Source organism: Clytia hemisphaerica, unplaced genomic scaffold (genome assembly GCF_902728285.1).
Source record: "Clytia hemisphaerica strain Z4C2 unplaced genomic scaffold, Clytia hemisphaerica genome assembly, whole genome shotgun sequence".
Lineage (NCBI taxonomy): Eukaryota > Metazoa > Cnidaria > Hydrozoa > Leptothecata > Clytiidae > Clytia > Clytia hemisphaerica.
Window position 1 is genome coordinate 1,461,668 of NW_027103699.1, and position 17,711 is coordinate 1,479,378.

Genomic DNA, 17,711 nt, shown 5'->3' on the forward strand with positions numbered 1-17,711 from the left:
AATTCTGTAATTGATAAAACTGGACACAAGAACACAGAGAACACAATATTGGATTTAGGAGTTCTGTAATTGATAAAACCGGACACAAGAACACAGAGAACACAAGATTGGATTTGGGAACTCTGTAATTGATAAAATCGGACATAAGAACACAGAGAACACAAGATTTGGATTTGGAAATTCTGCAATTGATAAAACCGGACACAAGAACACAAGATTGGATTTGGGAATTCTGTAATTGATAAAATCGGACACAAGAACACAGAGAACACAAGATTTGGATTTGGGAATTCTGTAATTGATAAAACCGGACACAAGAACACGGAGAACACAAGATTTGGATTCGGGAATTCTGCGAAAATGGGGCTGGCAGGAGGGCTTCACCCTCTTGCATAATAACCCACGAAGAATATAATTAGGACTCGACGTGTTAAAGTTAGTCAATTTTCTGTACTTTTTAATAATAAATATTTGCCATAATAAAGCTCGAAACAGCTTAAGCGCTTAAGTAAACAGCTGGCACACAACGTTGTTTCAACGTTCATCTAACGTTATATGGATGTTGTGAGCGTTAGATAAACGTTGAAAAACGTTGTGTGCCAGCTGGGTAGTTTAAATTTAATTAAAAACATGACTGCATGGTAGTATCTTAATTTGTTTTGTTTTAAATTTGAAAAACACTTCCTTTAAATTGCAATATTTTCCTAAAGGTAGCCTACTATTCAAGCCGAACTAGTAAATAAAAAACGACATAGATTCCACGATAAGCGTTTATTTATTTCAACAACATGAAAACCTTAAGACATCTCCCGTATAATATTAATAAATTTTAGTTTAGGGTTTTAAGTTAAGGTTTTAATACAATATATCGTATATTCAATATAGGTGAAATTAAGAATATAACACGACATCTAATGGAGGAATGATATTGAATTTTTTCTTATGAGCGGAATTGAAAATGAAGAAGTTTGAAAGATCAAAATTCTTTTTGCTCTGCTTTCTTACGCTTTATATTCAATACATCGGTGCTAAATTTTATTCAACACATTCGATCAAGCAACCAGACACCAATTGTTTGGTAAAATTTTTGGAATCAAAAAGGAACTCACTGACTGAGTGTATCTCACGATGTCGAATAAAAGGACGAAGAAATTTGATGGTTGACTACAGATGTTATTGTGTACCTCATGATGAAAAAATTGAGGAGAATTGCAAGATTGTTGAATCTGAGCCAGGAGAATCTGGTGGTAACAGCTATCTTTACCAATGTAAGTACAATGTATCATTGTATGTTTTTTTTTTCTCAAATGTTAAAAATGTTTCAAATCTGCCAAAACTAGATTTTTTGCTTCGCAAAAATTACCTCTAAAGCTCTAAGGCGAATAATAAATGATTTGAGTGCTCAAATTTCATAATTTCGAAATTTTTCGTTTTTTGGAGAGATTTGAGTAGTTATAGAGACTCGTTTATAAAGACTTTATATTCAGCTCAAAGCTCAAGAAAATGAGTTCAAGTTATGGAGAGACTCAAGCTTTAGAGCTTCGGGGTCATAGATAGAAGCAGTTGACGAGCTATCTTTTTTCAAAATATATGTTGACATTTTCCAAGAGACATTTTTCTTCTTAAAAGTGGCCAAAAATCATTTTCTAGGGGAGCAGATTTTCTTTAAAGTATATATGTTGGCCAATTCTAATAGCTGATGACGTCATTTCTGGCCAACATTTCCATTTTTCTAGGAGAAGGCGAATAATTTAAAATATCTAGCTGGGTGTACAGATATGATTTTCTCGGACAGGATGAACAGATATCTTAAAAATAACAAATAGTCAAATCCTTAACTGTTCTCATACTTTTGTCAGAGTGAATTTTTCAAGGTGATGGATCCAATTTTATAGGAGAGACTACCTGTGTTTTTGGGTTTTTGGAACAACGGATCGATATTTCTAGAAATGATATTTTTTCAATATTTGACCAACATATCAAAATTTCCAGCTCGACTATGCCTTGTGCCAATAGATGTTTAAAAAAAGGTCTTCGCCTTTGGCATAGAAAGTCATTCGTGGATTTGTATTTCAGCTTCGATTCATGGTCCGTGGGAATTGATTACTAATCAGTCGATTTGTTATGGTTCTCGCGATGACAGCTTTGCAAAATTCAACTTACCAAGAGATGGGTACATTGCAAGTTTTCGCATGGTTCATATCAGTGGCTATGTTGGATGTCACTACAATAATGGTGGTTATTGGGGATGTAACAATTATTTCGATGCCAATGCTATCATGACTGTTATCACTGGTAATTTTTGTTACTTAACTAAAGAGGTTCTTGGGAAAAAAAGTTAAGAATTAATTTTTGTAGAGGGCTTGTTCCCACTGTCGATTTTTAGTTATTGATTTTTTAACTATAACGGTGGAATTCCTTGGCGAGTTCACCTCAGCCACTGAAATCAAGACTTACCTCCAAAAGTTTTTACAACAGAATATACTAACAAACGATAAATGTGAGGTATATTCTGGTTTATAGAACAACCCCCAGCCCCCGGAAATATGAGCCCAAAATCCGTCCCCAGTGGAGGTAAACCCCTCAGATTTCGCCCCCATTGGAAAAATTGAAGTATCAATATTCCCACTGTAGAGTTTTAGATGTAAATTTGCAGTCCCCACTGGAATTTTTGTATTGAAAACAATAGAAATCAATATCCCCAGTCATGAAATAAAAGGGATTTTCTACCCTCACTGAAGAATTCTCCCTCAATTTCATCTCCACCATTTTCACTGGGTCAGTGAGACAGGGGTGTTATAGAGTAGTGAAGAAAAGAGGACCAATAGAATTGTTAGAAGAGGGGATTAATTATTAAATATGTTGTTTTACGATGATAGGAAGAAGTTCATTGAACCGAAAATATACAACAGAGACATAATGGATAAACTGAAATATGCTCCTTATCACTCCCTGTCAAAGGTTTGAATTCTTAATCCCTGAATCCCCAAATCCCCGAATTAAAAACACTAAAGGTCAAAGCAAAGGTTACTTTTAAGCACGTCGTGTCGCCCCGCCTTCTGTGGTTGTTGTTCCAATATGACATGAGCAAGTTTTAAATTTTGGTTCGTATAAGACTGTAAGAATGCAAGGGATAATTGAACAACTCAAAAACTTGTTTGCAATTTGTAGATATGTACATTAATGCCATTTTGATTTAGGATTTAACTTTTCTAAAACACAAAAAGCCTACATTGATTTTTTTCCTAGAACAGACCAACAGTTTTTCCAATATAATTTCGAAGCCTTTTATGGAATTTGATTAAGGTGAATTTTCGGGGCTATCAGATATTTCTTTAGGTTACCACAGAACTCGAATTAAAACTTGGAAATAAGTCGAACGACGTTAACCCTTAGAATACGAATGTCGTAATTTTATGGTTTGAAAAGATCGTTTAACCTGATACTCCGTCTTTCGATCATAACTCCTGACCACTTGAGTTTTGAGGAAAATAACCCAGTTCTATTTTATATAGCTGAGAAAGAAAGCTTTCTAACGATATAAAAGTTGATATCCTAGCCTTCTTTTCGGACCCAGAAATAGCCTTAGAAAAATATATAAATTTGGAATAAAAACTAATAATTTTTTTGGCTTTTTCAAACTTTGGTGTGCACGCTAAAGTTCCTTAACCCTATTCGTCTTAGGTGGGGGAGGGTTATTTTCATACCAACCGAAAACTTTTAGTAATAGTTCCTGATAATGTTTGCTTTGTCAACGAAATCTTGTGATTTTCATATAACATCAATATAAAACACATTTCAACCCCTAATTATTGATTTTCAGACCTTAGTGCATGATGACATTTTTGATAAAGTGTCATGAAAATATGACACATTTTTGCATAATTGCACTTTATTGCACTTTAAACACTTTAAATATATCATTTAAATAGATATTTAAGAATAATTTGAAGAGAAAAGTCATTTTTATCTATTAATCCCATTCTCTGCTTAAAATTTTGCGATTTTCAATTTTTTGCACCAAAAGTGTCAATTTTCTATTTCTTCTCGCATCAGCATGATAAGTGATGCCATCAAAGAAAATTATTTTGTCAATTTTTTCTATTCATATAGTAAGGATCCCGTGTATTAAATTTCATGCAAAATGGACAATTAGATCATAAGTTAAGGGGTGGATACAAAATTAGCCCCCCCCCCTTGAACCACCCCTAAAAGACTTGGCTAAATAGGGTTAATCTCCCAGGATAGGATAGACTAGAGTCTACTCTTGCTGAGCTTTTTCAAATTTTGATGACGCTCATTCCAGTAGAGTAGATTATAAGGCTTTGTAATTTCGATTTCTCACAGGACTCAAAATGACACATTTTTCCATTGAGTTAAGTTTTGAAATGCTTCCTTGGGATCCGGTTCATAGCGTTTAAATTCAAAACAAGTGATACTTTTATGGACCTACCTGGTTATGCATTTAACACATATACAATTGATATCTACATAAGCGTGACCATTAAACAATCATTCAAAACACAAATACACGTTTTTTTTTTTATAAGAACGTCAAAAATTTTCGAAGCCTTCGGATGTTCTTAGTTTTTTGGATTTGAAGCCTAAAAATGTTCTTAAGATGTTCTTATTTTCAGCATTTTTTGAGCATTTTGATGTAATTTCTTAAGAAAATGCATGTTTTTAAGTCTCCAAAGCCTTAGAATGTTCTTAGAATGTTCTTAAATTTTTGGGCTTCGAAGCCTTATGTTCTTATATAGTTTGTTCTTATAAAAAAAAACGTGTAGTGACGATCTATTAAAATTAGTCGTTTGTTTCTTATAAAAAAACACGTTTAGAAACCAAAATTTCATGCTCTTGAAATATTCTTTCATATTCAAGACTTCGAGAGCAAAAAAACATCTCTTTTTAGCTGAAATTTACCCAAAAATTTTCTTTCGAAGAATCGAGCTCCGTCACATTCGAGGGTTTATAGTTATGCATCTTTGTGCAAAAAATCATGAAGAATAAAAGAGCCAATCTCGAGAAAAGCTAATACCTAAGTAATTGATAGTGTGCTTATAAAAAATATCGAATTTGGCCAGCTTTTCTATAAAAACATGTCTAAACACATATATAAACAAAGTAAGCCCTCGTGAGCAAAAAAAAACATCTATCTAATAAAAAAAATTGAGTAATTTGACTAAGAACATTGATGGATGCTTATTAATAGTGATTCTTATAGATAAACATGCGTTTTTTGAGCCAATAAAATTTTTTTGCAAAAATTCGCTTAAACCATCTTTTACCTACGATGGTACCCTACTTTCATGCAAAAAATCAGAAAAAATTAACTACCTAATTTTTCACAAAGTCCAAAAAACCCGTTTTTTAGCCGTTTTTTAGCCGTTTTTTGGCCCAAATTTGCCCCCCAAATTTTTTTTTTGAAAATCGGGCTCCGTCACATTCGAGGGTTTATAGTTATGTATCTTTGTGCAAAAAATCAGAAAAAACTAACGAGCCAATCATGAGGAAAGCTAATAACAAACGAACGAACAGACGAACGGACAAAGGTTAATTTATAGGACCTCCACCGGGGTAGGTCCAACAAGGTAGTAGTTGTCCGCTTTATCATTTGTTAAAAGGCCTATTGCTTAGGGGTACAAAAGTAAGATCATAAAAATCCAGATATTATTTTTTGAATGAATTGCATTTTTCAGAATCTAATCATGAACCTTGGAGAGCCTTACAAAGTACACAAAGGTCAAGAACTACAAGTTTGGTACGGAAATGACGTGTTGGATAACTGGGAAGGTAATTGTGTATCTGGTATCAAGCATTGTATAGATGTTTTTGTGAGTTACCATTGACTAAATTGGATCAATCAAGTATTTACAAAACCTCACTATGAAGTTCGGATCTTTTAATTTAGTAAAGAAAAACACTTAAATTATCCAAACTTATTCACTTATTCACCACGCCGTTAACACAGCACCTCTGAAAATTTTGCCACTGCAATATTTAGAATAAGATACAATGAATACTAAAGTAATGTTGAAGATGAGCTGTTATATACACGTGAGAGGACCATCAGTGTATGCATGAATATCCAACATTCAAAGCTTACTATTATCATAGAACTCATTGCAGAAGGACAAGTAACTTCAAACATTGGAAGAGCCCCCCCCCCCAGCAGTTTGCGTGATGGCGTGATTGGGACTTTTTTCTTGCGTGAAGGCGTGATTAGAGATTTTTTTGACGTGATGGCGTGATCAAGATTTTGGCGTGATGCGTGATAGGGCAAGAATTTGAGGCGTGATGCGTGATTTGGGCTATTTTTCGCTATTTTTTGCGTGATGACAGATTTTAGCGATTTTCGTGATGCATGATGGAGAAAATATTTTTGCGTGATGGCGTGATTAGGGGTGCCGCTGGGGGGGGCCTCTTGGAACATCCGCGAATTATTTAGAGAGTGTTTTAATTACCTGATTCATCTTTTATGGAGATTAATTACTCTTCTAACATAAGTGAACCTCTCTGCTGTATCCGAGACTGTATACTTCTTGAGACTTTAACAGTTACTAGAGCTGTTTCTTCAAATCATGAAAATGCACTGCAACAGTAGTTGACAAAATGCGCACTGTAAAGCTAAGGGCACAAAATTGGGGAAAAAGCGAATTTTGGTTGGTGCCTTGTTAGAATGGAAATATGGGGAAAACGCAAATAACACCCCTGTGTCACAGACACGGTGGACCACCCACCCCGGTGGAAAAAATACCCTACATTTTCAACCCCACTGGGAAATTGCCCTATGATTCTATCCCCATTGAAAATTGAATGGGAAAAATTGGACTCCAAAACCATCCAGACTGGAATTTTTGAGCTGGAAACAATAGATTTTCTATCCCCATTGGGATTTCGATAGACATTTTCGGAAATTTTCATCCCCACTGAGGGAAAAGGTTCCACCGGGGCACTGAGACAGGGGTGTCAAATAAGTTTTCGAAATTTTTCAAAAGCCAATTTTAAAGGTGCACGTACACCGCTACTGTATAATAAGACAAAACTAGCGAACGAGCTGACAAGATGACAAAGCGACAAATCACCCGTTGTGCACATAGAGGAGTACCAAAAATATGAAAAATAGTTATTATAATGTGTTATTTTAATCTATTTTTTGCATACGTTGAATATAGTGACCTCCCTGTTTGAAAGCTTGACAAGATGTTTCTGTGTTATTTTTAAAAGAATTTGTCCGAATATAAATATTCTCAGTTAAAGTTAATTTTCTGTACTTTTAATAATTAAAATTTGCCATATTGAAGCTCAAAATTTGTTTTAATAAATTAGAGTTTAGTATAAAACGCCATAGCTTCCATAAGTGCTCTTGCAGCTAAAGACCCTTATTTTTGTGTTTTTGGAACCCTTTGAAAGATTTAGAAATTCTGAAAAATGGACCCGTGTCGCTCGCACAATTTTTTGCCTAGTAAATAAAATTGATATCATATCAATCTAAATAAGTTTGAGTTTATCGATCCAGTGATATTCATATTGGAAGTTTGTCGTGGCTTGGATCACGAGATTTACGATTACGATAAACTTCCAATATGATCATTCTATCAGTGAAAATTTTATAATATTATTTTAATCTTTTGTTATTACTAAAACACAATATTATTATCAATGTAAATAGTCAATAAATTTATGTATTCACCAAAAGAAACTTTTATCTTTGTTAAAATTGGAAAAACTTGGCAGATTATTTAAGTACGATTGAACTTGGGTAACTCAAATCTCCTAAGTGAAAGTTTTACGAAGTGCAATGTTTGCCACTTGGAAAGACGGTTTTGAAGAATTTAAAACAACAATACTGAAGTATTGGTATAGTGGGGTCGTTCAGAATAATTTACGGGAAAACAATATGATCTAGCTGAAACTTTCTCCAGACCTTCTCTATAGGATGGTTATACCTCAGGAAAAATTCCCCTAAAATCCCACTGGTGGAACATCCCTTTCTTGGGACATTTCTTTTTTCCTCAGGCAAAACCCAAAGGGCGAAATTTTTTGAAAATTTCAAACTCATTTTAAGACATTATCAAGTATACCATTCGAAAGCTCTCGAAAAACTATATAGAAGACTTTTAAACGGGTATAGCCGATTTCATTACCTAACTCAAGATAATTCACGCAGAAGATGCTATTTATGGTCAATTTTATGCAAAAAGACTAGTTTTAAAAATAAAAATCCATTTAAAGTATTGTCATGTCGTCCTTAGTGGCAAAAAGCATACTTTTGAAGCTTAAAAATACATCTGAAAACGTATTTGAATAACTTGAAAACACTGAAAGTTTTTAGAGGTAATCCTGGTCGAAAGGTTTTAGTTCTATCTTTCAAAAAGAAGTGTAATGGAAGAATCCGAGCCTCTATCTGAACTTACTTAAATTTCATGATCAGATAGGAGTTTTTCAGACGAAGAAAAAGGCGAATGCAGAATGAACTTGAGACTAGTAAAGTTCCCTGAGATAAAGTTTCTCTTACAATCACCATGCTAAATAAAGTATCCTTGTGATTTACAAGGCGAAATCTAACTGAAAATCCCAAGAAAATGAGTCCTATTTATACAAAATCATAGTCCTAAACCTAAATAAATGCATTTGACATTAAAATTGCAATTATGCAAAAAATGTGTCATCTTTTATTGACAACTACTTGTCAAATGTCATCATGCTCAAGGTGTAAAAATAATTAGGGGTTGAAATGTGTTTCATATTGATGCTATATAAAAGTTGGGAAAAGTCAAAAAATACAAAGTACAAAAAGTACAAAAAATAGCCCCCCCCCTTAATACGAATATGGTTAAGGAACCTCTGCAAAATTTTATCCGTATTTTCAAAGGATTCCTGTATACCTTAAGGGAAGAAATTTTCGCGAGAAGAAATTTTCGCGGAATTTAATTTCGCGAATCAGAGTTTCAAAATGGCAAATTTCGCGGAATTTAATTTCGCGAATGAGCCGATTTCAAAAGTTTCACGGAATTTAATTTCGCGGTTGAGGGAATTATTTGTCTACGAAAAGCCCTATTTTGCCCTAAAAAGACCAATTTTAGGGGTGATTTTTTTAATTGTGAGAATATTTGTGTTTCGCGGAATTTAATTTCGCGGTTTAACCATTTTGGTGTGTTTCGCGGAATTTAATTTCGCGAATTATGCCAAAATTCGCGAAATTAAATTCCGCGAAAATTTCTTCCGCGAAAATTTCTTCTCGCGAAAATTTCTTCCCTTAAGGTACTAATTATGAAATACAATGAAAATAAAAAGTAATTATTATAAAACGTAATTTTGACACTTAAATTTTTGATCAATTAAAAAATTATACTTTCCGACTGAAAACGAAATGAAATTTAAATATGAAACAAATATTATTTTCGTTACTGTTTTTTTCCATTCATATCCATTCATTTCCATTGATATCGAAATGTGGATATTGTTTGTCTTTTCTATCCTTTCTTTAATTATTTATTATATGATAGGATAGCAAGATTGTGTTGCAATGCCACAATGGTTGTTTCGATTTCGTGAGACTTTCATATATCCATCGTCACCCCAGCCAGTTCCCCAACTGTAAAAAAAGATAGGAAAGACCTGATAAGCGAACTCAATTTAAAATCAATGTCTCTTAAATGTATCCGATGCAAAATTCTGAAAATGATAGCTGACTCATCACAAATTACAAAAGAACTTGGGTGTGCAGAGAAATTATTTTGTTTTAAAATGCTGAGTGAGCAAAAGATAGAAAAATCGGACTATATAAATTCAAAATATTATATTTCAGAACCTTTTGCCTTTCAAGCATAAAAATTTAGGGAAAAAATCCAGAAGGTAAGTCTCCAAGAATAGGATGACGTCAGCACTTTTTGATTGGATAAATGTTGATGTTATGCCTTACAAATATAATCGTCGAAACTAACCTATTTTTGATAATCCAATAATCAGAACCACCTTCACTACCAAAGCCGACAGCAATTACTGCGTGATTGATTGAAAAGGGATCACAGTTCGGGTCATAAAAAACTCCGCTCGAATAAAGTTGGAATGAAAGATGACCAGCATCAACGCAAACTGAAATTGGACCATGGTCATTTAAAGCAGCGACTTGTTCCGTTTCATCCGCAAAGGGAATATCTTCATAACCTGATATTGTGACATTAGCTTTGGAATGATCATATCTGCAATTATTGTCCTGAAAAATAAAACGAGTATATAATCATAATTAAAACCGTGAGTTGTTGTAATTCCGTCAGTCATTTACAGAGATTGGAAATAGAACACACTTCTTATACTGTAACTCATTTGAGAACCAATTGTCTACAGTATATGGCCCCCAAAACGGAGACGGCCCCCAAAACGGAGGTTTTCATTAAAATGAAGATTCTGACTTGTAGATTTATCAGAATTAAACGATTTTTGTTTATTTTGAAACAATGATGGTTATACTTAAAAATGAGCATGTTTTTGCTGGTTTGAGACAGATTCAAAATAACATATTTGCGTCTAAAAGAAATATTTTAACGCCAAAATTAGATAAAAATTGCATATAACTCACTCTAGCTCCTTGGGGTATAGGAAACTTTCTATACCTAATGCCGTTCAGAAAATGCAAATACATCTGTGACTTTAGAGGCTGGGTAAAAGATATAGCATCTTGAAGGTCAACCAGTATTTTGGAGCCCTAGAATCAGCATTGACAAAACCGAAAATTCTAAATATGAGAAAAAGCAAAAAACTTGGAATTCTATTCCTATCACCTTGAGTTAATAGTTTATAACAAAAAATTAGCATTGTATATAAAATTTTTCGCTGAATCAGCAAAAACGGCAAATTCTGTCATTTTTTTGCAAAACATAGGAGAAAAATATCTTTAAAGCTTAATATTTTCAGTCTCAGTTAAGCTTTTTTTCTAAAATTTTCACAGCTTATTCCATACATGAATGGAACTATTTTCAAAAGAGATTTGTTTTCAAATCAAAAAATTGATTAAGACGTTGTTAGATCAAAATTGTCAAGTTTCGACTTTGCAATATCGAAAATCTTGAAATATTTCATAAAAATCATAAATTTTACATCCATCGGGTCGTAAATTTAAGGGGAAATACAAATATGTTCATAGTTTTTCCCCCTATTACCACTGGGCTTAATAATTTGATTTTAACTACACCTCCGTTTTGGGGGCCCCAAACCTGCATTTTGACAACCAGGGGTATACTGTAAAAATTTTATCAAATAAATTTATGCCCAAAACCCTCTAAATCATATTTCAAAACTATGGTCAAAATTTTGTATTCATATCTTAAAGATATCTCGAGAAATCGCTAAAATTTCAAACCTCCGTTTTGGGGGCCATTAGAAAAAAGCTACCTATCTTTAAGTGATTGAAAAGTATTGTTGAAATTGAAAATTTTGAAAAAGAACTTCCAGGAAATAAAGTAGAGATGTTAAAGGTTTTCATGCAGCAAAAATTTTTGTAAAATCTGTTTTCCTCTAGATTTGAGAGAAATTTCAAATTTGATCGCCGTTTTGGGGGCCACATACTGTAATTATCATAGCAACGTTTCCAGAACAAAGGCAGTGAAGTAATTCATGAAAAAAGTTGGTATTGAAAGTTACTTACAATAGCTTCATACGGATATTGATGTTCCGATTCAAGTCCATCAGTTTCTTCTTTGACATAATTATATGCCCATTGAACAACACCGCCATTACATCCACTATTTTCTGTTGTACAGTCGACTAGTTGCTGTTCACTTAATGGAATTAATGGACCGTGTTTGATAGCATAATGAGATTCAATCGTCCCAGTCTGTTTATAAGAAGAAATTTACCTTTTAAAAGAACTAATTTTCGTTTCACGGTGGTCAAAATAGGCTTTTTTATTACCACTTACTTAATTACTTAAATCCATTATCCTGTTCTTTATCATTCTTATAGCCTTAGAATAATTTTTTTTGCCCTAAATATTTTTCAAACTATTTTCCAAAAAAAATCAAAAAATTTTTTGAAAAAAAAGTCATCACGTGACCGAAAAATACGTCATCAAAATTTAAACGAAAATTTAAAGTTGGTATTATGCTTAAAGCAACATTTCCAAACGATAGATCTTGACGAGTAGTGCTTAAAAATGGGGTCACTTTTAATTTCAGCTTTTGATTAACTCAAGAAATTTAGAATTAAAGGTATGACCATATATGGTAAAAAAACGAATTGCAGAGTTTAAACTGTATGTTCCCGATATACTTAAAAACTGAAAACTGACATGAAGGAAGTTATGGTTAAAAGGAAATTTTCTATCTTAAGACTTAGGGAATTAAGGCCTGTAATTTTCTGCTAGGTCTGATTTTTTACCAAAGACGGGGGTAAAAATGAGGGTTTCCCGTTTTTGAAAATCGGAAAATCGGGAAATCTGAAAATTTTCAAGACGAAAATTTTTCTTTTATTATTTTGAAGTTACGTACCAAGTTTGAAGGCATTTTGATGATTCTACAAGGCTCTGTAAACCTAAACATAATTCGCTGTGTGACGTCACAGGCTTAGTCTATGTGGGCAAAATATAGCTACTTTTTACCACCGTGTTTTCCAAAAAAAAAATCGAAAAATTGTATTTTGCGGGACCTAATTTACGTGATTTACTTGATTCTGAATTTTTAGCAGGAATTAAATTCCACGTTCTAGCTAAATTTAATTGCCCAAGAAAAATTTTCCTTCTTTATTCTTTGATTACCTTCGGAAAAACATGTTTCAGAAGAAAAAAGCCTGAAATTATTTGCTTTGAAATCTGTTATCGATTTTCCCTTAAGGCAGTTTTTCAATTACAGTACTCTCATTTTTTGTGCTTTGCAAATAAATTCAAAATGTTTGTTCTGAAGACAATTCAAGCATCTTAAGATTCTTTCCCAAATATTTTTTTTTTTTCTTGAAATAACACTTTTAAGTGTCATTTCTTGCGAATTAAAATGGCCCTTTACAGTTTTGCCTATGACGCCACTTTTTGGCCCATAAAACATTTTTCCACCATTTAACTCGCATTCCCCATCTCCCAAAAGTTACTAAATACATTATTCTTTAAAATAGAAAAAAAATTATATTTTGTGGTCACAGATTCTAAGAATTGGTGGGCCTCTACACTGCTAATTCATCGGCTCTGGACAAAATACCACAATACGAATTTGTTTCGAATTATTTTCTCTGAATTCCCAATTCCTTCTAATAAATACTCAACTTCCTATACCCTATTTTAAGGACTTATCTACGATGTAACTGTAATCACGCCTGATAGTCAAATTTCCTAAAAATATCGTTTCTCAAAGTCCTCAAAACTGCAAAATTAAGGTGCAAAAGAATACAAAATTTGACCGAATCTGCTTTAATTTTCAAAAAAATGTAGCCTTTTTAAAAACTCAATCAATCAAAAGACTTCTAAAACTTGCTTGCGACTTGTAATCAATTATCTGAGAGAATGATATAGACCTGCATTCTGGGGGTCACCACTGTATTTTGCGGGAATTAATTTTTGCAGTTTCGAGCTCGTAAATTTTTAAGCGGGCTCATTTTTGCGGGTTTGGAAAAGAAAAACCGCGAAAAAACGTGAAAATTAGTTCCCGCGAAAATGATTTCCTTTAGTTTAAGGCATATATTTTCCATGTAAAAATATGGGGACATTGGTATGGAATATATTTAAGATTATTATCCGACGCGCGTAAATAGCGACGTTTGATTGGCTTCTTTGCTGTCCAATATTTTTGAATATATAGCTTCCATGGAGGCTACATATTTCAAAAATTGACGTCACACAACGAGTTCAATGACAATTGAGCATCTTCTTTTTGACGTTACGTCACAAAATAAAAATAAGACTTTTGAATAAAAAGCTACCAAGAAACCAGATTAACGGTCTTATAAATTGGAATTATGCTTGGAAACGAGAAATATTTTAGCGATGAACGGATAATAAACCATTTATTTGGACGCAGTCTCATCCAATATGCAAAAATATTGGGCTACGAGAAAAGATATTGAACTCGGCGAAGCCTCGTCCAATATCTTTTCTCGCACGCCCAATATTTTTGCATATTGGATTCGACTTTGTCCAATAACTGCTTAATATTATGGTGTTTTGCGAACTGACTTTCCGAACTAAACGATTGCACATCCCTATATTCTTCACTTGCCTATATACCCCAGGGTTTTCGCCCAAGAAGCACTAACTTCAAAAACTTCCTAAAAATGAAGGTTTTCTAGTTCCCCTTGTGCAATTTGTCTCGCCCTAGCGCCCCGAATCTTTGAACCTGCTCTCACATGTAAACATAAAAATGACCTGAGAACAAAACAGATATCGATTTTGAAATTGCATTCTTTCACCCTTTGGAACCTAAAATATTAATTTTATACCGTAGAAAACGCCCAACAGCTTCCACAGCTGCCTTGATCTTTAACGGGGGTAACTTTTCCTTCGTCTCTCCAGTCTTTTTCTACTGTTGTAGTTGACCTGCGTTTTCTTTGAGATGTACGTTGCTTGATGTCACGTGGTCTAACATAGGATTGCAGCTTGGAATTCAAGTAGAATTTTCTATATATAAAACCAAGAAATAAAATTAAAGTACGGTAAACACGGTAAAAAGAACGTAGTGATTACCTTATCCAGGGTGACCACTGATAATGGAAAAACTTGAAAATACTTGAATATACTGTAATAAAAGTTTGGTACTTATTGATTATTCTGGAAATTTGGAAAAAGTGGGTCTTTTTCCAGTATACACTTGGAAATGGTGTAAAAATACTTAAATACTAAAAATACTAGATTTCTATTCTTCAAACTCAAGTTTTCCAGGGCTCCATGCTGCTATGAGCGGGGGGTTTGTACTTTTACGGTGTGACGGGATTGGCCTTTTTTTAGTACGGTATTACGGGATTTGACGAATAAAGAGACGGGAAAACGGTATTTTAAAATCAGACGGTGACGGTATTTAGGCACATTTTTGCCCTGTACAAGCCGGTGTGACGGTGTTATTATTTTTTCAATTTTCGGGATTCCGGGATTCAGCAAAAATTTTGACGGGAAAACGGTATTTCGAACACCTACAACCCCCCCCTATGAGGCAATACAGAGATCATTTTCAAAAACTTTCTTCCCATGGTGGGGCCTCTGATAACGACTTAGAGTTATAGTTTGAAGCAATATTGAACAGGGGGCAGAGCTTAATGGGCTGTGAAAAAGGGTGGAGATTAAAGATTCACTCACTCTTTTAACAAGAAAGTTTCTTGCTTTAATCGGTTGTAACTTTGTATTGTACTGTCAGCTGGAGCTTAAAGCCAGCTGGCCGCCCCAGAAAGTGGTTCAACCAAGACCAATATCTCATAACGATCGACGATTAAACCTACGCAAATGCTGAAACATGCTGAAATTATATCTTATATAACGATCGACGATTAAACCGCCGCAAACTAACAAGGCAACAAACGTACAAATGACATACATACGGACCAAGGCCAATATCTGTTACCAGAATTAGAACTAACGACATTCCGTTCACAGCTATAAAAGCTGCAGAATTAAACAATGAAGACGGATATTGAAAGAGACATGAATAGTTGAAATTAAGAATATAAGTTTATCGATGATACGAAACCATAAACGGTTTTAATTTACTGATCTCTCCGCTTAGCCGTCTCCCCTCTTTTAGCCCAGTCTACAGTATACTAATGGAAATTTTGGCCAATCAAAAGAGGGTAAAATTGAATTATTCTTTTGGTTAGATCCAACCATGGTGGGTCTTCCAATCCTTGGTTTTCACAAAAATTATGAAAAGCATTGGGTATAAGTAGATTATTTTTGGGTCATACTCTATCCCAAAATCTTAAGAATTTTTTATCAATAGGAAACGCTTCTGGAAAAGCCCTGGAATTTGAATAAGTTCTGAGTGGTCATCCTGACTTGAGGAAGGCCAGTTTTAGCAGGGGTTACAGGGAGGTGACTAAAATTTTCTCTGACTAAGCTTTTACCGAAAAGGTATCAGCAGATGTAACAGAACTGAAAACTTTGGCCTGTGCATCTCTCATAAGTCATAATTTTCATAAATTTGAATCTTAACAAAGTCAAACCTGTATTCTTCATTTGTCAAATCACCAAATTTGTTCATCTTCAATTTCATTTTATTGTTCCCAGGCTCTTTATCTTGTTTTCGATTGAAATTCACAACATATTTTCCATTTTGTTTCCAAATTTGAAATCTTTCTTTTTCCTCTTTTTCATCTTTATATTTCTTCTCAAATTTTTGAGCCCAATTTTTCCAAGCTTTATCAGGGATTCTTAAATTGTAAGCTGCTGCTGGTGGATTTGCTGATTCAGCATCTTTGAAAACCCCACCTATACATCCAATCAAAATAGAGACCCATACCAATTTGAAAGAGATAGCTTCCATCGTTTTTCCTTGAGTAAGTTTCTTTGTACTGTGTGTGTCTTGCTTGCTTCCCAAGTCTTCTTGTTTTAGGCTTGGTGAAACTGTTTGATAATATTACTGAACCAACTTTCCTTTTATACAGATGAAGAAAACAATTTTTCAATGCTCTGCGGGGAAGTGTTCACAAAAGCCATTTCAACATATGTCGTATAGCATTTTCATCGCACGCCCTTTTTGAACTGTCTGTCCATATCTGGTATACATTTTTAGGACATTATTTTGGTCCAATGCCAAAATTTAATTACATATAATCTGATACAAAATGAGAAAAAAATTTAGATAAAGTTAAAACATAAAAATAGCTCTACTCGTAACAGCAGGCTAATACAGTTCAACTCATTATTTAACAATATATAATTTAAATGAAGCTGGATCCCGGAATCCCGAAAATTGAAAAAAATAATAACACCATCACACCGGTTTGTACAGGTTCAAATACCGGCACAATGACAAAAAATAAGGCCAAATACCGTCACTGTCTGATTTTAAAATACCGTCGTCCCGTCTTTTTTTCGTCAAATCCCGTAATACCGTACTAAAAAAGGGCCAAGACCCCCCCTAGCGGATTTTTGATGGTACCAATTGAATTTTTGCCTATTATTATTGATAAAGTGAAATTATTTGACAAAAATATTATTATAGTTATTGAATATAAATCCCTACGAACCAATCTCAAGAAGTATTATGATAATACAAAAGGATACAGTTAATGAATGTACTTTAATTTTAGTACTTTAATGGGATAAACTTTCGCGGGGATTAAATTTCGCGGTTGGGCATTCGCGTTTGGCACTATTGGGTGTCAATACTTTCATGATTTTGTGAATTTCACGGTCAAATCATACATGTTGGTTGTTGAAATACACATAATTTGCGCCTTTTTGATGCAAGTAACTATTCAAAAAGTATTTATTTGACATTTTGAGTTTTGTTTAGAAATATTTCGCGGATGAGGCCCTTTCAAATTTCCAATGAGATTTAATTTCGCGGATTTTCGCGGATGACACCCAAATCCGCGAAATTTAATCCCCGCGAAAGTTTATCCCATTAATGTATATTTAATCTCGAAGAGCGTTTAAATAACGTTTTAGCCAATTGGATCTTTATAAGGGAGACAGGAGTGTATAAGAATAACTGACTTGAATATTTACATGTTTTCTTATAATTAAATCAAAGATAGTGAATGACCTCTAGCTTGATACTTATTAAAGGAAGAAATTT

General features: G+C 33.8%; 2 protein-coding genes across 3 annotated transcripts; one reads left to right on the forward strand and one right to left on the reverse strand.

Annotated features, from left to right (window-relative positions):
* The first annotated feature begins 788 nt into the window (after nucleotides 1-788).
* LOC136803979 (uncharacterized) lies at nucleotides 789-6,158 on the forward strand. 2 transcript variants are annotated; one of them, XM_067060710.1, is made up of 3 exons: nucleotides 789-1,268; nucleotides 2,077-2,295; nucleotides 5,700-6,158. In XM_067060710.1, the coding sequence occupies exons 1-3, from the start codon at nucleotides 959-961 to the stop codon at nucleotides 5,771-5,773; spliced, it is 603 nt and encodes a 200-aa protein (XP_066916811.1). In that variant the 5' UTR covers nucleotides 789-958; the 3' UTR covers nucleotides 5,774-6,158. The 2 variants fall into 2 exon arrangements, 1 of the variants encoding a protein (XP_066916811.1); XR_010846225.1 differs by lacking the exons at nucleotides 789-1,268; nucleotides 2,077-2,295 and adding an exon at nucleotides 2,872-2,961 and having other exon boundaries at nucleotides 5,700-5,776.
* A 3,183-nt stretch (nucleotides 6,159-9,341) lies between these two features.
* LOC136804028 (digestive cysteine proteinase 2-like) lies at nucleotides 9,342-16,968 on the reverse strand. Its single transcript, XM_067060770.1, has 5 exons — nucleotides 16,132-16,968; nucleotides 14,422-14,599; nucleotides 11,648-11,836; nucleotides 9,948-10,219; nucleotides 9,342-9,598 (listed from the first exon to the last, which is right to left on the reverse strand). The coding sequence occupies exons 1-5, from the start codon at nucleotides 16,449-16,451 to the stop codon at nucleotides 9,499-9,501; spliced, it is 1,059 nt and encodes a 352-aa protein (XP_066916871.1). The 5' UTR covers nucleotides 16,452-16,968; the 3' UTR covers nucleotides 9,342-9,498.
* Between the last annotated feature and the right edge of the window lie 743 nt (nucleotides 16,969-17,711).